General features: G+C 38.7%; 1 protein-coding gene across 1 annotated transcript in view; it reads left to right on the top strand.

The window, feature by feature from the left end:
• LOC147222225 (receptor-type tyrosine-protein phosphatase gamma-like) overlaps positions 1 to 27,162 on the top strand; it is a 457,121-nt gene that overhangs the window by 376,614 nt on the left and 53,345 nt on the right. Inside the window, exons 8-10 of the mRNA XM_086168151.1 lie at positions 4,561 to 4,753; positions 17,005 to 17,189; positions 27,053 to 27,161. Of these exons, the coding sequence (XP_086024277.1) occupies positions 4,561 to 4,753; positions 17,005 to 17,189; positions 27,053 to 27,161 (487 nt within the window). The remainder of the gene's footprint in view (positions 1 to 4,560; positions 4,754 to 17,004; positions 17,190 to 27,052; position 27,162) is intronic.

Raw genomic sequence — 27,162 nt, forward strand, 5'->3', positions numbered from 1 at the left:
TATATGCATATATGCATATGTACTGTGAATATATATATATATATATATATATATATATATCTGTGTATATATAAATATGTATATTTATACATATAGATGCATGCATACACGCATAATTATATATTTGTATATGTATATGTCTGTATATATGTTATTTTTTTAATTTTTTTTCCTGAGCTGCCAATTGTTCTGCAGCACAAAAAATATGAAGCTGTCTGTAGCGGAATACAAAAACGTTGACTGTAAGAATATTATTTTGCCTCGCTGAAACATTGCCTTTCATGAAACTAAATCTGCCTGTAAACACTCCTTCCCCTTTCCAACACCCCCTTCACACAAGCTGTTTGCCTGTGTGCATTGCTTCCAAACACATTGCACAAACCATCCGTCTGCCAACACAGACAGAAATATGACACTTCAATCACAGAGTGCAAATCTATGTCTGGTTGCGCGTCTTGCCACACAGCACGCATTTGACAAATGGCAACACGCAGGAAGAGGCCAACTTCAACAACAACCCCACGCATTACAAACTGTTCATAGTTTGATAGCAATCTGACTTAGTAAAACACTCATACTACTTTGGGGATTGTTTAAAATGACACCAGGCAAATAATGTCCTTTAGTATTTCCAACATGGGTAAGGTTGTCATTATGGAAAATTGAGGAAGAGTCGGAGTGAAGGGTGCAGGAAGCACCCGATTAAAAATCCGGTCTTTGAAAGAACCTACCTCGATCATAATAATGAAAGCTGATGGGCTGCATTTTAAATTTGGTCAGAATATATCCAGAGATGAGTGTTTTTCTTGGAGCCGTGCCCAAAGTTCCAAACAAAGCACCTGTAAACCAGCATACCATGCTAATTTGAGCTGTTTTGTTTTTTTTTTCCTGACCTGCTGGCAATGTGAATTGCGCATAAAATTAGTTTTCCACCAGGATGATCATTTGTGTTTCTATATGCTCCAGTTCCTTAAGGCAAAGTCAAAATTTGTTTTTGTTGATTTCTTGGGGATGTGTGAAAAGGTCTTGGTGTTCTGTTTCCTGGGGAACCATGACTAATTCAGATCCGTCCTGGCTGCCATATTTGGGAAGGTTTTGACGGGTTGGAGTTGAACCAACCCCTGAGGAGTTGGATACTTCTGGACCAAGGATCATTACCGGAGGATTGTGGTTAATTTTGATTCATCATTCATCACTCGTATGCATTAATCAGACAACTAGACCGGTGAAAGATCAAGGATTTTTGGCTGTCTTACAAGGCCCCTTTAAAATGGAGCTTATGCACACAGTGCCATAATATCTTGAGCGACAATCCTGTAATTCAAGCCGCTCAAATCGGCCAACCTGCACACTACATTTGGAGTAGATTTAGGAGTGTGTGCAGCTGCTTTTAGTCTGCCACACAAAATGCTGACTGAACAAGAGACTGACGGAACATGAATATGCAATCAGAAGCCCAATTATCCCCTGGGACGGCACATCAGAGTTACAGGCCACAAGGGCTTCTACTCACTGAAAGTTCATGCTATTAAAGTAAGTCCCAAACAGGTCTGGGACGAGAGATCGAGGGAGCTTTGGTGGTTGACAGACTCTATCACCTCCTACGACAGGAGACCTTATGCTCAGAATACCCACAGGACCACTTTTCCCTCCACGTCTGAATCAGAAGTTGACTTTTTCTCCTTCCTGAGATTTTGTTTGCTGGTGTGAAGCCTGGATTTTCTATTCTTTTTTTTTTATTTTGCATTATTGTTCTTGTTTTGTACTGTCTTTGGAGCTGCATTGCAGAATTTTGCATCTGAATATATCAACTGATTTGATTCAGGCATGCTTGTTTCTTTTTTTGTTTGTTTTTTTTAATACTGAGGTGAAAGTGAATTACTATTATCCTGTTGTTTCATCGGGCTTGGATTTAATAGCATACCATTATAGTTTTACAGCGCTCAAAATATTGAGATCCATCGATAATTGTCTTGTTATTGGTTTGTCAAAAAGAAAACTATTAAGGTTGTTAAACTTGATTCTGGGCTACTGAGGTTTAACAAATCATTTCAGCTCAGCATGTTTGGTGGCCAAAGCACATTTATACACCCGTTTGTTTATCCTCCTCTGGTCTTTTTATGATTTACATTCTGCGTTTACAAACGAGTTACTTCATGGTAACTGGTGTCAACTTCTATTGCATGTTCACAACCTGTATTTTCAAAGCACTTAACACTTCATTGCATTCATCTATTCACACACATCGTCATGTCAAACACAAATGGCAGAAGGCAGGCCGCCATGCAAGGCACTAACCAGGTCATTAGGAGCAAATTAGGGTTTAGTGTCTGGTCCAGAGACGCTTCAACATGCAGACTGGAGAAGCAAAGAATCAAACTGCCCACCTTCTAATTGGAGGGGCTCCCACTCTTTAGTTTAGCGACAAGTCATAGAATAATAATAATTTATCCTTTATTAATCCCCATGGGGAAATTTATTTTCTGCAAATAACCCATCATGGATGAACCTTGAGCAGCAGGGATGCCGTCCACCAGCGCCAGGGGTTCCGTGTCTCGCTCAACAACGCTTCGACACACTAGGAGGAGCCGTGAATCGTACCAGGAATGACCTGTTGCAAAGACAGTTGCTCTACCTCCTCCGCCCAGCAGTATGCATTTTAAATATTGCATCTTCTAGGAATTAACTTTGACAATAGATGTCTAGATATGATATAATTTGCTAGACACTGTGCTTGAAAATATATATTTTTACATATATATGTACATATACATGTATATATATATTTATACACCCCCTTATCTAGAGGAGGCCAACAGGCATTTCCACAGTGAATTATTAAGCTGTGGTTCCACTCTAAGTGCCTCCTGAATATCTGAGCTGCAAGCCATGTCCCTAAAATCATCCTCAACCATATAACAAAAGAAGAACCAGCTCATTCTTGCTGTTTAAGCTCTTTGTTCCAGTCACGACCCGAACTCTTAACACTCAGCACGGGTTAGAATGGAAATCCTCTTTTTTTTTCTAAAGACCTCTAAAGCTAAAGTACATTGGGAAAAAAAAAAAAAAAAAATAGCTACATATCTGGAGGTGTTCTCTGGGGGGCATATCTATCATTATTTTCTTACAATTAAATGCCATCTATGAATGTTGAATTCTCCTAAATTAAATTAAGTTCATAATATTTTTTGTGGGCTAGAATGTTTGTATTATAAAAAATGTTATATTACACTCAAATATGGTTAATTTTGAAATACATTTTCCCTGACCTGGATTCATATTGATATATAATTAATTTAATGCTTTCATGCATCATTTGATCATAGGAGGAGGGGAGTAATCGTAATTGTTGCTGCAAGCATAACACACAATCATAATGTTATGCCAGGTGTCAAAGGTTGCAAAACAATTTATCAGGGGCAAACCAATTTGGTTTGGGTGTAAATTGTGGATTATACTTTGTTTTACACACAGGGTGCATGTTTCAGAGCCCTGTTGTTAAGTCCACAAACACCTACCTTAAGCTGGCTTAGGCCAGGACCCAAGAGTAGTCCTTCGACAAGTTGAATAAGCAGAAGTTCCTCCGAGATCCCCATTTTGTGCATGATAACCTTTTCCCCTCACTTAGCCTCAATGAGGAAGCGACCAAACGAATTATTGGTCCCCTGACACACCCGGAAAAATGCCCCACGAAAGCACCGAGGTCCTTACAATGGAGAGAAGTTCCTGGTGATAACACAGTTGTAAAGTGGAAAGATATTCAGAGGGTCAAGCTTCCAGTCTTTGTCCAAGTGCCACAGCCTCTCTGTTTCCTTACATACCACCAAAACACGGGCAGCATGGATCTGCGTGATCTTCATGTGTCAAGGTATAGATATGCAATAAGCCCAAAGAAGTGGTGGCCGCCAGTCCTGGCTATGTGCTTTCACAGTGTAGCGACGGAGAGCTGGTTGTTCTTTAAATTATCTTGGCAGTGAGTTTGACCTTTCAGTGAGTTTTGTCCCCAGATCTTCTTTAGAGATTTGGAAAATGACCATTGGCCAAGACAGAAGATCTGCAATTGCAACGGCTTAGTTCCCTTCAGTATGCATTGCAATGTTATCTTTATGTTTTGTTTTTCACCTGAATGCGCTTGTAGCCATGGCAAGTAATAATGTTTTACACATGTTTATCTTTTTTATTACATTTATTAAGCCAACAATTGTCACCAGGGATATAAAACCTAAACTTTTTTCCAGCACCACAACAGGGAATGAAGAAAAGCACACCACACATATTATGTGTCAGGAAGGTCAGGGGAGTAAGATGCATCCTCTTACTTATTTTGCAAGAAAAAATTAATTAAATGGGTTAAAATGTTGTGGCTTACTAGGTGTCACCGCATTGTGTTTTCATACAGTCATTAATTTTATCATGTAAATTAAAGTTACTTTTTATTGTTTGGGTTTTGTTGCAAACCTAACTCCCCCCACAAGATCTGAGACTTTCTGTTCCTTTTCTTCTCATTCTGTTTTCTCTTGTGTCTTGTGTCTCATGTTTGCTTTGTTTCTCCATTTATAGCTGGAGGCTTTCTACTCCATCTTCACAACGGAGCAGCAGGACCATGTGAAGTCAGTAGAATATCTGCGCAGCAATTTCAGACCCATCCAGAGCCTGGACAACCGCTTGGTGTACAAGTCAGCGGTCAAAGACGCCTGGCTACCAGACCTGACCAACAGTGGCAGTGGGCCGTATGGCACGGAGGCCTCAAAAGGTCAGGCTTCTTAAAATGTCTTACTTTGACACACGTAACAGTTATTCATTGTTTTTTTATTCTCAAAAAACATGTACCGTAATTTCCGGACTATTGAGCGCAGCTAAATATAAGCTGCACCGGCTAGCCGATCGCTATCTTGGGCTTCCTCATGCGCACTAAAACCGTCAGTCTTCTTCTTCGGTGTCGGAGTTGAACACACTCAGAATTTCCCTGTCATTTCATCGGTTCAATGTGATGAGGATGAATGTTTTAGCGGCGTGAGGCTTGTTGGCTCCCCCCCCAAAAATCCATATATTAGCCCCATCATTCTTGTGAAAAAAGTCGCAGCCTATCGTCCGGAAATAAGGGTAATAATACATGTTCAATACATTACTAGTATATGAGATGATGAGAATGAGATGAGAACAACTTTATTAATCCCAAAGGAAATTGTTGCATTATGTATTATATATGTAATATATATATGTACTATACATATACTATATATATGTGTACATAATAGCATTATGTATTACTAGATATTAGCATTTAAAGATAGTAATCCTTAATTCATTTGCTAGATCTGATGCATTGTATATTTTGAGTTGATCAAAAATAATCCGTTGCGGTCAGTTGGGTTTATGTAACTATAGTAACTATAGTAACTATATAGTATAACTATATAGTATAACTATATAACCATAGTAACTATAGTAATATCCATTTTACAAGATTTTGTGTCTCATAGAGAATGGAGTTGTTGAATGCCCTTCTCTTTTTCATGCTGCATTCCTTCCATTCAGCGTTATATTCCTTCACAATGGCCTGCAGGTCATCTTCACTTTCCGCAAGGAGAACTGAGTCATCAGCATACTGCCACCTTATAAAGCGCTTTGAGATTCTGAAGGTTTCCGAAGATGTTATTCCATGTGTGGATTGAAGCGACACGATGATAGCATACCTCCTTGACCTCTCTGAAACTCACTCTTGTCAGACACCCCTCTGTCAAGTCGAATGGCATCTCTTTGAGTCCAATACAATTTCACAATCAGCTTTAGGTCTCTCCCGTCTGTTCCAATGTTCTTTATGTACACTTCCAACTCAACGTGATTGACCTGGTGATCGGACAAAACATGCATATGGTTCTTTACTTATGGCCCAACATCTTTGCGTAAATCGCTCTACACTTCACTGGTCCCAACTGTTGAGCTTCTTTTGGTTTCTCAGGAGAATGATTCAAAGCAGCATTTTCAGAAGATGGGTCAGTGCTCAGTATTCTGAGCACACGATGGCCTTGGGCTACTTCGGTGGGCATATGGAGGGGGATTCATTCATGGCTGGTGGTACACACACAGTTTTGTAGATCTTGTTGACGAGGGCGTGGATGCTGCAGACTTCTTTTTCATTGATGGCTTTGAGCTTTTGTGTGTCCAAGTGGTCAGGATCAGCGGCTTTTCTGCTTCTTCATTTCATTGATGGTTTTCTGGCAGTCCGACAGCAGTGTCTCCCCTCTATCCATTTGATGCTATTCTTACCAGAAACATTGGTTACATGCTAAATTATCATCTTCTAATTGTACTCTGTTAATGTTGTCTTTTCCAGCACACGTCAGACCATAAAAATCACACATTTCTTGCATATTGATGCATGTAGGATTTTATTTTCATATTATGCTGGAGATAATCATGTTTTTTTTTCATAATCTGCTCTCTGTGCCAATCCTTTTTTAACCTGCTTATCTGTAGAGCATCATAAAATCGTTGCCCCTTTGTCTCCAAACTGGTGACATATCTTAATATTAATAAACGAGAGATATCCAGTGTTGCTTGGTTTCATAGAAGAGAGCAATTGTCTTCATTTTGCGTGCGTGTGTGTGTGTTATGGGATGGCTCTCTGTCATTTCACCAGCCAGCGGGGTAACTCCCCTAGCATAATGCTGTGGGAGGCGTACCAGCCGTCTTCCCACTCCTGCCTCATTACCAGCCTAACAACACTGCACAGTCTGCCTTTTTTGTGTATCTGTGTGTGTGTGTTTTTATGTCTTTGAGTGTGTGTGTCTGTTTGTGTGTGTGTGTGTGTGCTCCTCCATAGCTATGTGTCTAGCATAGCCCTCCATTTTTATACCCTCCATATGGTCATGTTGGAGAGGTAGAACACCTCCATCTATATGTCCATATACAGTACAGCCATAACCCACACATGGGCATGTTCACTTTCCCTTTATCTCGCTTTATAAATATGTGTGTGTGTATGTGTGTGTGTGTGTGTATCCCTGGTAAGTACATCCTTGAGGGGTGCGATGGGACACGGTTGTTGTTAGTAGATCTTCAAGGCTTTCAGAGGAGGTGGCGGACAGACACAGGAACACTTTACAGTTTCACCCTACGCAACCTTTCAAGCAGGCCACTGTAGCTGTCGTTTCTAAAAAGTGTGGACCGCAAGCGCCGTCTAAAATTCGAAATCAATCCAGTAAAGTTGACTGAATTAAGTGGAAAATGCAAGAATTAGATTTACATAAATACAGTTGAGTGGTGCAAATAAAATTGGTTGTTTCCAGCTACTCATAGATGTTAAAGAATACATAATCAAAATATAAAAACAAAATGAAATGAGTGTGCGTGTATATTCACTTTTATTGCTTTTATCATTATTAATCATTTATTTTTTTCATTTCATTTTCCATTTTCTTTTATTTTCATCATAACTATGAAATTATATTCTGTTAATTTCCATGGGGAATATACCCAGTGAAATACAAAAAACAAAAAAAAAACAATTACCAATTATTTATAAGAAAAATAATAATAACAAATGAAGACATTAGTGGTGAGTAGCCAACAAAATACTATTACCAAAAACAAACTCAGTGACATTTGCCCATGGGCTTATTGTCTTATTGAGGAGCGCCTGCACATGTCCTCAAAACACAGGGTGAAAAACCTCCCTTTCTAATTCAGAAGCTGAATTACATGAATCATTTTCTATTCAGCCCCTTCGTTAAATTATTCAATTTCACTCTTTCTCAACACTGAAAACCTTCATCCAGCCGGTAATTGTTTTCCATCAGCCATGATTTTGATTTACTTTTGTGTCCCCAAAAGACTGGCAGCCTCAAACTCCGAGGGGCTCGTTGACAAATTGATGTACGCATATAGATCAGGAGAGCCTGTCGGAGATATGGGATGATGTTAAAAAAAAAAAAAAAAAAAAACTAGCTTATAGGCTTTTCTTGAAAAGTGGAGCGAATGAAAGGGACCAGTATCTGCTCTGATGCGGTCCGTTGCTGGTGTTTCCTATCTCGCCCGTCCAAACGGCCAGTGACCTTCAAATATCACCTTTTCCAGTGCCGTTAGTTGTGATTCTCAGCTGCTGTGGCGGTAATTCCCTGTGAGATTTACAATTTTAAGGACTCAAGTACTGAGTATCTTATTCCCAATTCAATTGGCTACATGCATATTGACTAATGGTCATGTTTCATATCGCATCAGCATTTCTCGCTCGCTCTCACACGTGCACACCAATACATACATGTACCACTCGTGGGCGAAAAGAGTGTTTCTTTTATAACGGTAGGAGACAACGGATCGAGCATTTGTGCCGTGCAACCTCCCGTGTGTTCAAAACAAAGCATGCCCATTCTGAACGAATTAAAGTATAGAGTGGTGTACGAACACAATTTCAGTTTCAACCCTCAGTTAAACTTTTAGTCAATTTTGAAAAATTGATCAGTTTTAACACAAGTTGCTTTTCAGGAGAACAAGAGGAAAAAAAATGAAGAGAATAATTTAAAATAATTAATTTGCGGTCTTTTGTTTTCTTTTTTTTCCTTCTCCACAAAAAAACATAATGTAAAAGTCATCCTTATTTTATTCTATCTAACATAATTGATCCAATTTATTTGATTAAGGGATTTATTTATAATTGTTTATTATGCTTTATTGCTTATAGAAGGACAGCAGATACAAGCATTTGCCAGCTTACATGTGCCCCCTTCAGGTGTGGCACAGTACTGCCTACCTCACCTTGTGACTTTTCTCTGGGGTTTATTGCCCGATCAGCGAGAATAATTCTGTCACACTCTTACCTGAAGACATTCCAGTGGCTGTAAGGTCCCAGTGTATATAATCATATAATAAATCTTTTGATTGAGGTTTTCATATGTACTGATTCCGACCATCCTGAATCTCCATTAGTCAAAGACAAAGGCATCATGGTGATGTATTGGGCCAACACTTAATAGCAGTTGTTCTAAAACTGTGTTGACCTCAAAATGCAACCTAAAATAATAATGAAGATATTAACAATGACTTGAAAGCCAGTGATGAAATATATTAAGCATTAGAAGAATTACATAGATGCCATTGTAGGGAAAAAAAATGAAAGTATACCAATTATTAACAATAATCAAACTATAACAATATTACAATACTCAACTTAGCCAATTCCAACCATTACTGTCACTTACAAAGTATAGTGTATTAACAGCCTATATTTCTGACACAACATGGCAGACCCACATCCTCTCATCTGCTTCCTCTCCAGCAGAACTAACAGCATCCTGGACCAGCCTGTATCTCTTTACTGGGTCTCTGATTAAATTGGTATTGATCCTTCCAGCTCTGCGGGTCAGACAGCAAACAAAGATATTCCATATCTGCCAGTTTGTTGCTTTTGCATTAGGCCATGATTGTCCCATTGAAGCTAAGGTCAAAAGGTGAATAATGCAGTGATAGGGTTCACATGGTCATGATTTGGAATAATATCCTATTAATGTTATCATTATAAAAAGGGCTGGTTTGCTCTGAAATGCATTTTTGAAGTAAGCTAAAAGTGAACTAAATCATGAGTTATATATGGTAAATAATGCAAGGCACGTTGTTGAATGTTGAATGCAGCCCAAGATAAGCAGCGCAAGTCGTGTTTATTGATCCGTCAGACATCGCCTTAGCTAGCAGAGCTAACACAGAGCATTTACCTACATAAAGTGCTTGCAGTTCGGCTTCATGGCACATTACATTTATACGTTTTATGAGAAGTGATACGATGCTTCAGTAAGCATTAGGTGTCCTTCTCAGCATGGCCATAAAGCCCGGCACTCATATCGTAATGCAGTGTGAATATGGTCATAGACGCCGCTGCATCCCGCCGTATTCTTTTCAACCCCGATGCCATTATAGCGAACCAAGTGCACATGCAAATATGGTTTACTGACTACCGCATCCCGTTTACAGCAACAACTCTCAGCCACACTTCCCCTCACACTTCCCTATGCTGGAAGCAATTCAAATGTTACTTTAAATACACTTTTTTTATCTGGAGGATCAGAGTTTATCAAAACACGGTTCAAATTGACAGAGCTGAAGCTCCTGCTGCTTGTTCCTTCCACATGTGGATGCTTTATGCCATTCCACAAGACTTAGAAGTCTAGAAAAAAATAAAATACAAATATTTGGACCTTCCTTCTAGAGATGTTTTTTGCCTGAGAAAAATTTAGTAATAGATAGATAGATAGATAGATAGATAGATAGATAGATAGATAGATAGATGGATGGATGGATGGATGGATGGATGGATGGATGGATGGATGGATGGATGGATGGATAGATAGACAGATAGATAGATAGATAGATAGATAGATAGATAGATAGATAGATAGATAGATAGATAGATAGATAGATAGATAGAATTGAATATATGATACCTTAAACCAGGCGGCTAATGAAATCTGTGTGTGTGTGTGTGTGTGTGTGTGTGTGTGTGTGTGTGTGTGTGTGTGTGTGTGTGTCTGTGTGGCACAACTCTAAATCAATAGATGTCAAAATGTAGTCTGACAAACTGTATTAGTTATAACACAATGAAACAATACAGAGGACAAAACAGAAGAGCAAATATCTTAACAAAGGAAATACTTGAAAATTGTATTTTTTTACGCATTTCAAATCTATAGGCCCTATACCTTTTGAAAATGTATTTCTTTTAAATTCAACTCTTTTATAAAAGAATCTATCTGCTTTTTCCAAACCAGCATTTTTGATCAAACTAATTATTTTTTTTACTCCCTGGGAATATTTTGTCCTCTGATTATATCATCATAGAATATAGTATATGAAAGAATCTCATCCTGTATAAAGCAGGGTTTTGTTAACTATATGTATCCCTTTCAGTCAAAAAATGCTTTTGCCATTACAATTGATCATGTTTTTACCCAACTGCTGTTTCAACTTGCCAAGGTAACTCAAGAGCATGAAGATGCTCAATATGGATTCCTTTTCTGGTATAATTTGGTACATTTTCTTTAATCAGGATTTAGTTACAATACATCTGAATAAGTACAGCATCACAGATCTTATCCTTAAATATAAGGCTTTATGAGAAATATACGAAATCTAAAAAATACACTCAATAATGGTTGTCATAAAAAGATTAAAATATATGTAATTTTCATGATTAAGATGAACTGTTTTATATTGTTGTTTTGTGTGTTTTCTAGTATAGAAAATAGCGTTTAAGCCAAACATTATATGTTAGAAATACCGCATTAGTTTTGACAAAAATGGTTTACTTTTATCAATTTGGCCTGAAAATTTATTTTATTCATTTAAATAAATCCAGGACATTTGCAGGCACACACCAAAAAATAAATGGCACAATTATTGCTCATTAATTTGCATATTTAGCCTCAGAATACAGTTGCTCTTTTGATTCAAACACATCCTCGGATTGGCAGCGGTTGTGGATTTTGGCAGTGATCTGTATTCGCTCATGCAAGTACAATCTCGTGGTCACTTTTTCTTGTCTTAATCAGTTTTGGGGAATTTTTCGGCTCTAAAGAAATTGTCCAGCCAGCAGTACTTTTTAATCAGTGTTAAAGATTGATATGGATGCTGTGAGAAGTTGCTATTACTTTAATGTAATGGAAAAAAAAAGCAATTTAGAGAATGACCTCAAAGTTGAGTTTGAGAGCTTTCCTTGTTTGAATTACATTTCAGTAAATCAATTAACCACAGCACTTGCAGGATTAATGACTATGAAGCAAAATGCAGTATCTAAACATTAAGGTTTCTGTGTGATCATGGGAATATTAAAAGGAGGCAGCAAAATCTGAACACAGATACCCATTAAGTTTTTCTTGTTTTTTTTTTTTTTTGTCCTATGGTTGAGGGCCTTCCATATGTACATGATGCTTTCTAACATGCATTATGCAGCTATACTTTTGGCGGCGCTTTTGGCCACGGCATTAGTTATTTTCTCTCCCACGGGTTTCATTATTCACTGTGAGTTCTGATGTCCTGCAGTGTAGATTGACAAATAGTCCAATTACTTCAGTAGTAATTAAATTCAGCTTTGCAAAATGAGCAGATTTTATTTGTTTTCTCCACAACGGTTGTCACGGGTCCTCAATAGCTGTGACATGAAACAGGCGATAACAGTTATGTTAATTGCGCACTTTATTTACTTGTGACATTTACTTAATGAATTGCAAAACTGTCATATTAAAGCACTTGCTTGCAAATTTGTTTCTGTGCAAGGATTTAATCAGGACGCATGGAACAAGAACAGATACATTCATATCAGTGATCCGTCTTAACGATCTAAATTCCATTGCCGCTTGCAGGTAAACTTTAATTGAAAGTGCTTGCTGTTAATATCCAAAAAATCTTTGTATGTTCTAATAGTCCCTCATCAATAAAATATGGAAATAAAAGTACAAGAATCTAATTCATCATTCACACAATACGTCATAAATGAGAACACGCATTCACAACAGACTGATTGCCAAAGAATATAAGAGAATAGAATATATTATTATGTTTTATTGATACATTTTCTTCAGATTAATGCAAATTTTAATAAATTATTATTCATTCGCCATATGCTTAAAAGATTTCTATTCTAACACCACCTGAATATTAAAAGGCGAAAGAAAAAATGCACACTTCATTGTGAAAGCAAAAACATCCACTGAAACCGCATATTCCTTTAAAGAAACATCTAAATGTTCATTAAATCAATGATCAAAGTTCTGAAAATATTCAAAAACATCACATTTTACATCCTAAGAGCTGCCAGTGTGGTTCTGCCACGACACTTTTGTTTAACAGAATTAGGATAATAAGAATATAGTCAGAATGATACTGACTTTGGAGTCAGTTGTTATAGGAGTGCAAATGTATGCAGATGAAATAACAGCATTTCCACAAAGTCAATTATTCAATTATTTTCTGTGGAACTTCTGACTTTCACACCAGCAGCTCAAAGACAGTGCTAAGAGATTGTGGTCTTTTCAAAGTTAACCTCTTGAGTTATCCCAAAGTGAGAAGTTTTTTTTTTTTTTTTTTTTGTTTTTTTTCCACCACTTGTCCGACAGCGGCAAACTGAAAATCCAGCAGACCAGTTGCAATCAAGGCCTGGTCATCGATCAGCGTTGGTCAACATGCTCCAGGGCCAGCCATGTCCTTTCCTCCTCCAAATGGCCTTTCAGAGAGTTATGAGGGTGGGAGAACCCCCACCTCAGCCTTGTTTGTGTGTGTGTGTGTGTGTGTGTGTGTGCGTGCTTCTGTGTCTGTGTGTGTGCCACTGTGTGTGTGTGTGTGTGATGGCCTGCTTATCTTTGATGAAAGCCCTAAGAGGATCTCTTCATCGGCCAAGAAGACTGATGTGGCTACACAAGCCTTTCAGGGCCACAAGCTGCGTGCATTTTCGTCTGCGCTTGCACATTCATTTCTCCCTGAACACTTAGTGTTACAGCATCAAAACAGGACGTAGCTGTGATAAAAGTCATCTGACATCTTGACAGGCTTGGCAACATCACTACATGATTTCAAATACTGTTTATAGAAACCGTTACCTGTCGCAATGTGAGCAACAGCCTGGATCAGTTTGATATCCCAATTCCAACATCCTTCTTGATTCTGATTGGTCAGGATGGGTTAAGTGGGGGCAAAAAGATGATTTTCGAGCACATTTATTCATAAGTGAATTAATATGTATTTGTTTTATTTTCACAGCTATCCTTAGTGAACCTTACTAAATCATCATTTCCATTGTGCCAATATTTTGGATTCAAAGTTCAGCAACTTTTATGTTTTTTTTTGTTTTTTTTTTTCTCACTCATTGTGGAGTCATTTTTAATAATTTTCTTAACAAAGCAAATTTTATTGCTGTCCAATTTCTTTTCTCTTATCTCCTGAGCAAACCAGTCTAGAGTGAAAAAAATTCTTAAACAGAACAAATCTAAAAAGCTTAGAGATTTGAAAATGAAATACACGAAGAAAGTGAATATAAATCTCTCTCTCACTCTTTCTGTATATATCTTTCTTTATATCTCTCTCTACCGAACAATGACACAGACACAGGTTTCTCAGAGAGTGCCTGGCTGGACCAAGGTTGATATAATCAACTAAATACCTTTTTCCTGCATAGAGGTCACTCTGGTTGACATCCAGATAATGTCTATGTATGTGCATGTGTGTATGTGTTCTGTTTCTCTGGACCAGTGTGTTTGTAGGTGTGCGCAAGTGTGACTAATGGCTTTAGTAATGCTAAGCCACACGGGGCTCGACTGCAGGTTATGAATAGAAAAATCCAGCCGAGTTCTTTATGAGCAAGCTAATCAGTTTGGTTTCAGAAGACACGTGAGGCTCATTCTCAACCAAGCCACGTCCGACTTTAGATATCTTTTATATTTGTACTACATGATACACTGTTTGAAACCTAAATTGTATGAATGCACACACATACACAGGAAAGTCTGGGTTTGATCAGTCATTATTTATATCAAATAGTCACACAATCAATAGTTTAATGAGCGGAGGAAAATTATATCAAGCAAGCTTGTTACTCCAGTTCGAGAAATGGGTGTTTAACACAAAATGACAACAAAACTTGCGATTTGCAGTGTGTGGCTACGATTCCGCTTCATTAGGTTTTAATTCACAGGTGTTTTGGTGCATGAACAAATTCAAGATACAAAATAAAAGTTCGCTGTCATCGTAATAGAATACGTGCCTGCCTATGTGACAGAAATCATAACTTATCCAAGTGTGCTTCGTAGGTTTGAAAAATTAACTTTGACATGAGCAATTAAGGCCAAAAAAAAGACACCTAGTGGCACGAATCAGCCTGTGCAGAACTGCTTCATGTGTTTCAGTTAGATGTTAAACATCCGTTAAGACATACATCCTAAAATAAGTCAGTCTCTATCTGTATGCAAAGTATTGTAATATGAACTTTTAAAAACAAAGATTTTTAACAAAGACACAGACCCAAATGTTTCTCTCAAGCTGTATTGTTATCCTTTCCCTCATGAGGTGTAAAACCAGTTGGTTTTTTGGTACTAATTGTGATTTGTGTTCATTTTGACATGTCACTTTTTACCCATTGACCCACCTTTCACACATTTCTCTTGTTGAAAGAGTACCCACCTACATGTTTTTTTTTTTTCTTTTTAATGGTTCTGGCAGAGGATGCAAATGTTTCCATTTATTTTCTCTATAGACTTGTTGGCAAATCCAAAAATATGGACTTCATGTCTGGTGCCAGACAGCCTGCTAAACAATTGAAAAAAAAAGGAAAGAAAAATGACTCAATCCCCCAAAAGAATATGTAAAAATACAGCAAGACTTTGTGTGTAATTATTTTGAGTCACTGCCAACCTGTTCCGTTCTTTCTCGCTTCAATGTTACATTTCGACGGCGGTTAACAGACCAAACACTGCAGATGCAACCGGTGACCATGAGCCACAGGAAGGAACTGACTATTCAACGAGTCCCAATAAAAGATGTGTGCGGTTGGAAAACCGCAAACAACTGACATGTTGTCGGTAGTCCAGCAAACACATTTCATTTGTTAGGACAAGATTTAGTGTGATACTGTTTTTGCTCGCCCAATTGTTTATAAAGTTATTGGCCAGCCATTGTATCAAATCTAATGTGCCCAAATGTAACTGATTGTGATTGGTCAAGTGTGCTCAGAGAGGATATTTTGGGGAGTTACATGGAATCCGGCATACGTTTTTGTTTGGTTTCCGACCCAGAACAATCACATGAACCACTGAATCATGGACTCAGTCGTTATATCAACCCTTTTATTTTGACCCTCAAAGCGAACACAGAATTTTGGGAAATGCTTGTCACTGAGATAGTAAACAACACTTTTTTTTTCATTTCTTCTTATTTTCAATATATAATATCAGTGCAGGCATAAGCAAACACCAGCCACGTTGTGACTCTCCATACCTCTTTAGAGATCTTTAGAATATAACTTTGGACGAAATGTTTCTGTGACTTCGACAACAATTTCTTTTTATAGATATGGTCAGGTTCATGTATCGTTTTAAAAATGCCCCACTCTTTGGGTGTTCATCTTAGAACATTAGCACTTTCTACATTGTACAATCTTTTTGAAAAAAAATAATACTTCATAATAAAAATCTTTAACTAGCTAACAAGTTGACAGGCTTTGAAATGATCCACCCACAGAACATTGCTGCGCTTTTTAAAATCAATCTGCTTATATCCGCTATCATCTTTTGTTTTCTGTCTTTTTGTTGGTTTGAATTTTGGTATGATGACTCGAAAGTGTTGCAAAATTACACTAACGCCCTCTTGTGAGTGTGTGTGTGTGTGTGTGTGTGTGTGTGTGTGTGTGTGTGCGTGTGTGTGTGTGCAGTGTTCTGGCAGTATACTCTGGTCTCTGTTGTGTAATGCGTGTGTGTGCATCTGCACACGTGTCTTTGTGTGTTTGTGTAGTAGATGGCTTGGCAGTTTCTCAGCTATATTAATAACACATTGTGAATATAACTCATCCTTACATAACTCCCTAACTCTCCCTCTCTGTTGTAGAACGATAAGCTCTTCCAATATATTCAATCACTAAATGATCTTTTTTGTCCCCCTTTTCTCTTTTGCCTCTCCATCTTTTCCACTCTTTGTCCAACTCCTCCCCTTTCATCTCACTGGGTTCATTCTTCTTTCTCCCTCCATCCATCTTTTCTTCAATGCTCTTCTACTGTCCTCTTCTCACGTTTCTTTTTTTACTTACTTATACTCTCTATCCAATCTCCTCTCCACCTTCCTTATTTTCCGCCATTTTTTCTTTACCAATTCGTACCCTTTTTACTTAATACCTCCCTCCTATCACGGCCCCATCCTCCATCCTCCATCTCCATCTCCGATTTTTATTTATCGTCCCAAAAAATTATTTGCCATTCGCCATCTCTCTACCCTCCTCCATCCTATCCCATCCACCTCCCCTCCTCCTGCCTCCAGTTTGCAGCAGTGCGCCATTCAACATGAAGGTCCAGCACGTAAACGCAAGTGCCCTTGTGGTCCGTTGGGCTCGTCCTGAGATCACCTATCACCCCCCCATTCTCCACTTCCTGGTGTCTTACAGCTGGACGGCGCATGACTACAGCTACGAGGAGACGCACCTGACTGATGCCAAACATAAACTGGTAAGAGTGGGAGGAGCTGCGCTGTTAAAAATTAAAAGGGCTTTTATTCTTTATAATTTATACATGAAATGTTTAGATAATTTCAATATTGTACTCCTCTGTCCTACACAGTTTCACAAAAATTGAAATATCATATTTAGGTGAGGGATGATACTGGATCTGAGTTTATATCGTCAGTCACGGATTGTTTCCAACACTTTGCGTTAGATAACGTAATTAAGACGTTTCATAACGTCTTATGATTATCTTCCAGAATTAGAACTGAATAAATGACTAAATAAACCAAATAAATAAATATATAGCCAAATAAATAAAAGGTTTTCATGCACATCATGACACTGCAGTGAGCCTCATCAACACAGAAATATAATATTTATTAGTTTGTAATTCCTGATATTGTTAATGTAACAAGGGACAACAAATCCTCCAAATTAATTCCTTTCAAGTCATTAAGGAGACAGTTTTATCCTGCAGGGGTTCTCCAAACAGTTTTCACTCCAGACAACTGTCAGTAACGCTTTAGCCACGAGCAAAGCCGCAGAAGAGGTAACAAGTTCAAGTCGGTAAATTCAAGTTCAAACTCATCGTTGCCCTTTTATCTGCATTGAAAGGGGAAATGGTGTTTTGACGACACACTAACTTCAGAACAAACCAAATCATTGTGCACTGTAGAGAGATACAAGTGCATTTCTTTCATCTGTTACAAATCAGAATTATAGAACAGGCCTCCATTCTTTCCTGTGAAATGTTATTGACTGTCAGGATGCGGAAAGCCTTTAAACCAATCCGCTCAATCGTCTGCGTCGTGGGTCAATTGAGCCAAAGGCATTAACAACTTCCCTTTCTAACATCTGGTTTAGCCTTTGGTGCCTTGAGAGAATAGTGAGATGCAACGATCTTGCAGCAACACAGTATATTTCAGAGAATTACCGTCAAAATCTTCTTGTCGTGGCAACCGACTTTAATTTTTCACTTGAAGACATGTCGCCCCTCATCCCAGAGGCTTCTTCAGTTCAAGTCCAGTTGCCACAACAGGAAGATGTCAACAAGAATTCAGGATGACCAGGATGATTGAGAACCAATCAAATGTCAGAGACAAGAGCTACCGATCTCACAAGGTCTTTAATACACTTTGAAACCAAAGGTGACCGGATGTGACGTTTCAATCGTGCAAACTGGGTTGATTAGTGGTATAGGACTCTGCAACAGATGGGATGACACCACTGCTCACAGCATCTGGAAAAACCCCTGACCTCCCCTGCTTTGAATTCCATCATACATGTCGTTACACTGTCAGAGCATAAAATCAGGGCAGCAGATGCATTCTCTCCTAATTGAACTTAGCAAATCAAATCATCGGATGTAGTCGGAGACGGCGCAATTGAGGTGTCAGCTATGAAAAACAAGATTAACATCTATGAATATTCTTGGTTTTCACGCACAAAAAGCAGAAAGAGACAGAGCTCAAATCCCCTTCAGCCATGCAAAGATGCCAATAATCCACACGCAGTGTCCCAAATATGTCTGCATGAACAACAGTCAAATAACCCAGATTCATAAAACTATCTTGGGAATGAAAAAAAAAAACATTATATAATAAATGTCTGGCTCCTATTTGTAAAATATTGAAGGGTGCGTTTTAAAAAAAGCACATTGCTGGAGGTTCATATGAAGCACAAAAATAGCATTGTAAAAAATACTGATCAATTTCAATGAAACGCTATACACGATATCCGCTCTGCTTTACTTTGCTACATTTTGTATTTTCAGTCCATCTATATTTTGCTTCCCTGACTTATTTTCGTGCAAAGGAAACAACAAAGCTGTTGGTACAGTGTGACCGGAGCTGGGGTTTTGATAGTTATGTTTGTTTTTTTTTATTTTGGATCAGTAGCACCGAAGTCATAATCAATGGGAAGTCATTGCTGCTTAAATACAATTTTGTTTTGGTTAAAAAAGAAAAATATTGTCCCCATACGGGAGCGGCGGGCCTGTTTTAACTCGTAATAGTTGAACATCCTACTTTATTCTGACCCAAATACCGAAAACATTTGTAGTTTTGGAATAAAAGTGGAAGCCGTGGTTCATGCTTAATGTGTCCGCTTCTCCTCTTGAGAGACTTAATCTAATTGTCTTCTTCAGATTACATGAAACAACCCATTGTTTTTTGCATTGCATTATTCAAACTCATTTGGGATATGTTGGCTTGAAATTTGGCCCTTTTTGATGACTAAATTCATAAACAGATTCTGTTTCTCTCCCTCTATTTTGGAGGACGAGCTATCCTGGAGGAAATTCGACCATCTTTTCTGCTTCACCAAACTGTGAATAGAGTAATAGTTCCTTCCGTCTTTTGTTGATCGAGTTTAGTTTACTTGTAGTTATCCTGGCAAAATGAAACAAAGTAGCAAGAAACCCACTGATTCAGAACCAAATAAACGGACTGTGGATGTGAAAATGCCCTTCCAGTTGGTCATCCCAGATTATCCCAGTGATTATATTAACAAACTGTAAAAAGTTACTAGTATTAAAGTAAATCACACCAAGTATCATCCATATATCCGTCTTCTGCCATTTACCCTGCACTCATGGTTGCAGGGGATGCTTGAACCTATCCCAGCTGTATTATTCTTCTTCTTATGATATATATATACATATATATACATATATATATATATATATATATATATATATATATATTTGGATATTTATAATACATGGATATATATAATATATGTAATATTATTATTAGTGCTAGTGCTTCTATTCCTACTTCTGATATGAATAATCTTCATAATAATAGTAATGATAATGTTAATAATGTGATTGTTTGTTTTTTTAGGATATGATCTTCAGGTGTGATTATATGAAAATTTCGCCTGGGGTAAAAAGCCCATTTTTGATAAAGTACAAGTCCATTTTAGGAATTCGAAAATATCAAGTGATGGTATTCAAGCAACCACCAACTACTCAAAATTCCATTAGTCCTTGATCTATCCAGCTCTACTAACTGACTGCTAAACCAGGCTTTCCTGGTTAGATCCAGAAATTTTGACAAGCCTCATGACAGAGACCAGAGTATACTGCCAGAACACTGCACACACACACACACACACACACACACACACACACACACACACACACACACACACACTCACACGCACACACACACGTGCATATACTTCATATACAGTATATCTGAATATATCAGTAAATGTCTGTGTTTTCTTATGGCGACTTGGCTGCTCCAGGAAATGAAAGCACATCAATGTAATCTCTTGAAGTGATGGAAACATCAGCGTTGACGAGAGAAGCCACTTGCCAAGAAATTTCACTTGTACCGAGGAGTTTACATCATCAAAAATATGACTGCGAGGGCCTACGAAAAAAAAATCTCATAAGTTGTTTTGGGATAAAACTGTTCAGAAAACGTCCAAGATCACCACTGATTGCATCAGGATAAACACGAGGGCGGTTTTGTATAACAAAGACGTACGCGTGTGTTGCTGCTTTTGGGCAACACGGCTTATTTACAGAAAAGGAAAAAGCCAAAACAAAAGCAGGTCTGAAGATAGAATATTCTGGTGATTCAGAGGCTTTGGTAGACTAATACAGACATGACGTTGAAAACTCCCCATGCACACAACTCAGCAACATCCTCCATCAATTTCATTGGAATTGTTCTCATCAGGATCCAAAAGAGCTATGAGAGTAGTCTGTGGAGCAGACAGGATGCTTCATTCCCTCACATTGTGGTCTGTCGGTCAGCTCGCGGAATACTAATGCTAAGCTGGGGGGTGCAGGGCTGCCAGCCTGTGCAAAAAAGCATGACCTTGGGCCAGTGGCGCTTTGGGAAAAAGGGTAGAGGCTGCGAAAGGAAGATGTGAGAGTGCCCCCTAGCTGCGGATGTGACGCCAGAACTGGTAATGCGCCGCGATGAGACAAGGAGGTTTGTGTTTTATCCTCCCATCATAAACTCGAGAGACCATCCCTCCCTCTGAAATCATTCTCCTTCGCCCGTCGCCCTCCCTCTGTCGACTTACTCCCTCCTTCCGTGACAACTCTATCTAGGTCACCATGGGGACTGGCATGGCTTTAGGACCCCCCCACCCCACCCCTCCACCCCCAACCCCCGAAATCCCACACGTTCCTTTTGTCACAATCGGTGGAGAATCCTTACGTAATAAAGTGAAGCCCAACTATTTTATTGCCCACGCTGCTCGTCAAACGGTGAAAGGGGTTGGAGGGAGGGACATGTTTCTGACAGGAGCGAATGGCGAGGGCAGAGAGGCATTAGAGAGGGAGCCGAACTAGAAAGAGCACAGTGATGTGGCATATAAATGAAGATATTAGCGTAATGGGATAAAAGCTCATCATAATTATCTTATAGCATAGTGGCCATCTGGAGTCGGTAGTAAGAATACCCCGTCCTCCACAGTGAAAATATTTCTATAAAAGGACATCAGTTTGGATTCTCATATACTGTAATTTGGTTTCGAGCCAAAGCAGCATCTGCGGACGTTTTGTGGTTAAATAATAAAAAGTGAACTCTTGCGTGTGAGAATGAACCACATGCTCTATGAGAAGGAGGGACCGGGGGTCGGGGTGGTGGGGGGGTAACATGTACGCCGTTAATGAGAGGGGCAGATTTTTGAGATTAGACGCCAGCAGTGTTTGCATAGAACCAGAAAATAGGATGAGGGAAGGGATCCTCAGTTGGTTAAATGGACAAACAGGGGGATGATGGGATCTTGGCGATGAGTCACCGGGAGCATTTGGATTCAAAATGGAGGTAGGTTGCATTGCACATCCTGAACGGGAGGGGTGGAAGATGGCAGATGCTTCATTATATTGGATTGAAAGCCGGCAACATCAAAAAATAATCAGATCAGAAATATGTCTGTTGAGGTTCTCAGCCGTGCAGTTTGTAGTGAATTCTTGTGGAAATCTTCTTTTGAGATCACCTGAAAATTTCAAGTGAAGAGAGTCGAGTCCAGTCGCCACCACAAGAAGATTTTGAAAAGAATTCGTATCACGAAGATAAAGGAATTGTAGTTCATCACATACAGAGCATGTGTGAGGCGGCAATAGATGAGAACCATAGATGAGAACATCAACTGACATTTATGAAATAAGCTCATATGCATCAGTGTCGAAAGATAACCTCTGTGGACACTAGCTTTAAAGGTATAAAAAAGTATATGAAGATGATGAGATAAGATAAATAAGATGAAACTTTATTGATCCCTATTGGGGAAATTATTTTATCACAGTAGCGTAACAGTTATTGTATTAATAAATATGAATATAAATAGAAATAGAAATAGAAGGATATTAGGAGTCAATTAGAAGATAGCAAAAGGCATTCACAAAAAAATCGACAGCAAAGAGAACAACAACCGCATCAACGATAAGAATGTACAACAGAATGGAAAGGAAAAAAAATCAGCATGGGTAAAAAATAGGCAACCAAAACAACAACAACAAGAATGGGACATAAACAGAGTGGCAGTAGCATGACAAGAATAAACAAAAATAAGCAGGATGCGAAGGGGCTGAGAGCAACAAGGATGAAAGTAGACAACGGAGTTTGAACATGACATGCGTGAATGGGTGAGGTAGTGAAGTTGTGGTTTCAACAGATGCACCTCTGCACCGGTCTGTAGTCTCTAGGATGTTGGTATATTCTTTTGAGGTGTTATTAGTATTAAAAAAAAAAGGATTAAGTTGTCATTTGGACAATCTTAAGAGATGAACATTAGACCCTGGCTATCTAAGATCATAGTAATGGCCTTGGCATCCAGTAGGGTCCCAGCTGTGAGTAAGATTTTAGTTCTGTCAAGATGCAGCCTATATGATTACTCCTTTAACACCATATTTTATTAGTTTCTGTTGATGTACATTCAAGGTCTAAGAAGTTAATCTCTAACCTTTTGACAGTCTCTGCACACGTCTGTATGAGATCAAACATCTGCCGGAGGTGTGAAGTCTCTCGGACATCTGTGCGAATGGCATCACCTCCGTGTGATGGGGAGTGTGTGCGTGCGTGCATGCGTGTGTGTGTTGTTGGGTGGGTGTGTGTTTGGTTATCATTCAACGAGCATGCACTTTTTAGTTTCAAGAACAGGAAGGAAATGTTTGCAAAATATATGCTTGTAGCTAAATATGGATTACATGATGCATTTTACTGTTATTGATTAAGCATGAGTAAATTCAATAAAAAGAAAACAGTAGTTAACACCTATAAATATCAAATCAAATATTTTTAAAATACATTGCATCACATGAGGTAACTCCACGCCTTAGTGATTTATAAATAAACATATCTTGTTTCAGCATTTGGAGGTGTGATGTGTTGATTATGATCATATCACGTATTTTGAGTCTTGAGGACATTGCAGGAGCCAAGCGGTCATTTATCACTTCCTATCAAAAAGTAAAGAAATAAGGTTTAAAAAGAAATACTTCCATGAAGCTTGGAGTGAAGTTTGGCCGGGATGTCGATTTTCATGAGCAATCATTTTTTTTGTGTTGAGTCTTTTTTAAAGGGACGTAGCCTGAAATAAGTCACCGCGGTCCGCGGTGCTCGATCCCATGTGAAATAAACCAGATTTGTTTGCGATATTAGTGATGGCATAGCTTTGGAGAATTGGATTTAGCTTACGGGAAAAACATCAGAGCTGAATTCAAAGAATAAAAACTACAGCCCAGCGCAAAGTATGTATGAAATTGAATCCAACAAAAGGCAGAAGGAAAGGAAAATACCTTAAGCGATGATTTAAATGAAACTGGGAGGCCTCGTGTTTTCTTTGAGTTTCCACCCGTGGCTGCCTTTCCGTTTTAACCTCTAGCTGACACCACAGAGCAACATTAGCATGAACTTGTTCCGTACTCGCGCTGCTTTGAGCTGTTTTCTCTCCACAAACTCTTGAGAGAAAATAACGCCGGTTGCTAACTCACCCGCTTGCTGTCGGGAAGGTAGCCGGGTCCCCTCAGAGAAGGGGATGAAAAGAACTAAGACATAAACTTTTATTTACACACAGTTTGTACAGAACACAGACGATCCAAAGTTCAGACCACTGGGAGGGAAACTAGTTTTAAAGGAGTAAAAACAGTAGATCTAAGAAATAAACATATATTACTATAAAGAATGGGTCATATTCTCCAATATCAGTCAGGAGTTTCCATCCTTTGGCATCTTCATTGGAGCTCGCCATTGAAAAGCCCCACATCAGACAGAAATCAATGTTTACTCGGTGCTTGCAAATTGATGAATTGTTCAAAGATGCAAGATGAGAAGCTCGCCACCGCGTCGCCTATGTGTCCTAGATATCTGGCGGGATGATATCTAGATCTGTCAGCAACAAGCTGCAGCCATTCGAGTCGCAGAGAGTGCAGAGGACAGCTTGAGGGAAACCTGAAGGCACATTTACCCGTTAGAGCAGAAGCACTCAATACCATTCTTGCATTGGCTGATAATATTTTTGAATTGATGAGCGAGGATTGAAGTTCGTCCGAACATGAAGTCCCAATCAGTATTCTTTTGTGATAAATAATTGACTAGGTTTGTTTTTTTTTTGTTCTGTTTTTTTTGGCACCAATGGTCTTATAGTCATATGTTCTGACCTAAGCCACTTCATTTGCTTCGCAAAAGATATTTCCCTTTCATGATCTTTTTCATGATTCTCCTTTTGCCCCAGGACTCTGAGCCAGGTGTGTAAGTGGACGACTTAGAAGTTCTTTCTTCACATCAAACACAAAGTTTCATATTATATTTATTTATATAATCATATTATATCATTGTATTGTATTTATTTAAATACATGTTATGAATTTTGTTATTGATATTGTATTCTAAATACTATCCTAGCTGTCACTGAGCAAAAGGTGAAGTACACCCAATATATAACTACATACTTAAAGAAATCATTCTTTTCAAAAAAGATTTTGAACGACTAAGAGCGACAGGAAAAAAAAAAATGTTCTCTGTGGTTTTCTGTGGTTGAAATTGTTGTTGATACCTTCTTCTGTTCCCAAAGCTCAGTGACAGCTGTGCTAAAATCATTTCCTCTCGCCTTTTTCATCGCCTTATTCAAATAGTCATCCGTCAGTTTGAGAACGGCAGTTTTTTTTTTTCCTGTTTTGTTTTCAGGAGCAGCTCAAACTTTTCTTTCTCTTTTCATGTTTTCAGGGCTGGCCACCTTCTTACACCACAATATTTGACACTATATCCCCTCCCCATCTGCTTGAGAGCTGATCAAAACCTTTCCACGGTTGTAGGCTAACCTGCACAAGTGATTTAGTTTGGGTGTGGGTTCCATCCTTCAGCTCCATGCCACTCTAAGTTTTTTTGATTGACAGGCAAGGGCAGTCTTGTTGTTGCAGATCTTTATTGACATATAAAAGTATACACCCTAAATGTAAGATTATATCAATTTCCTCCTGGACTATCGCCCATCAACCGTGATCTTGGAGTTTGTTGTTTAAAAAACAAAACAAAATAGAATATAGTGAAGAAACCTGCACTTTAATATGACATGCATCACCATAATACTGAAAAAAATAAATGTGCAAAAACGGAATGTTAGTTATCATCATATATGTTTTTCTTTTTGCATGCTTGTGAATTTTCTGTTGACATCAGGAGGTTGGCAATGTAATGCTGTCCTTAGTCCACATACATTCAGCCTTAAGTGTCTGACTATACTGATTTCACCTCTTAAAAATACAACCTAAAATATGTAATATATGCACATTATTGTTGGTATCTCTAATCTCAGTTGACGTTGCATGATTCTGATTATCTGCTGGGATAAAACAAATTAGAGGTCTGCCTGATAGATATATCACACTCGATTAAAAACATGCCCCGATTGGATGTGAGAGGTTTCATGATTTTCCCTTTGCATTTGACAGCAACTGATACTAACGGTCCCTGCATATTCATAATGTGGTTAATATTCAGCTGATCAAGCACAGCATTTGCTACTTCTATGAAGTGTTTCGGGGAGCCTGACAGATGATGAGCAGTCACTTCAAGGGAAAAGAAGCAGAAGAAAAAATTTTAAAGATTTGGATGCAAGGCCAGTAAAGGTCCTGGATGCTGCTGGTGATCATTGATGTTAGCCATGGGACCGACATACCGGGAACTACACGACACAGAGCAGCTTTGCTCCGTCTGCCTCAGAAAAATATGAAGCGAGAGACTGACGCAAGATGATGTGTTTTTCTTCATGTTTGACGTTGTGCTTCATTAGTAGAGCTACGCATGCTAACGCATAACAGACTGCTGTTCCACACTCTTGTCTTCCTGAACTGTTGTTCATGCTGAGTGCATGGAGACTGTCACAGTTGTTGCCTCCTGAGGTGACATTTAGCGTATGCAAATCCGCCTTGTTACCTTTCCAGGAGTTACGGCGCTGTGTAAACATTACAATAATTATAATGCAAGGTACAAAGTGCTAGCTTGAACACATTTTAATATACACATTTCATCCATACATATCTCTCATTATATATTCAAGCCAGTTCTTAATGTGGTGACTCTTGCATTGATATAGCTTGAAATTCACACACACTACCTTTATTGTTTTCTTATTTGCAATTCTATGTTATAGCATCCGCTATTTTAGGCCACAAAGAGTGTGCAAGCATAATGTGTGTGTGTTGTCTAAACAATGCACACACACAAACGCACACGTACCCTTTCTTGTTGCTGCTGCATACCGTCAATTAGTGCACCTGGTTCTGGAAAAAGACACATTAGGTTTACCGATTGTTTCTGTGTGTGTGTGTGTGTGTGTGTGTGTGCGTGTGTGTGCGCGTGTGTGTGGGTGTGCGTGTGCATGCACTGTGTTGTCCAGGAGGCTGTCATCTCTCCAGTCTCACCAGATGTTCTGTACCTGTTTCGAGTTCAAGCTGTCTGCACCAATGATATGCGTAGTGACTTCAGTCAGAGCATGCTCTTCAGAGG

Source organism: Fistularia commersonii, chromosome 21, assembly GCF_037954325.1.
Source record: "Fistularia commersonii isolate RoL2024-O1a breed Wild chromosome 21, RoL_Fcom_v1.0, whole genome shotgun sequence".
Classification (NCBI taxonomy): domain Eukaryota; kingdom Metazoa; phylum Chordata; class Actinopteri; order Syngnathiformes; family Fistulariidae; genus Fistularia; species Fistularia commersonii.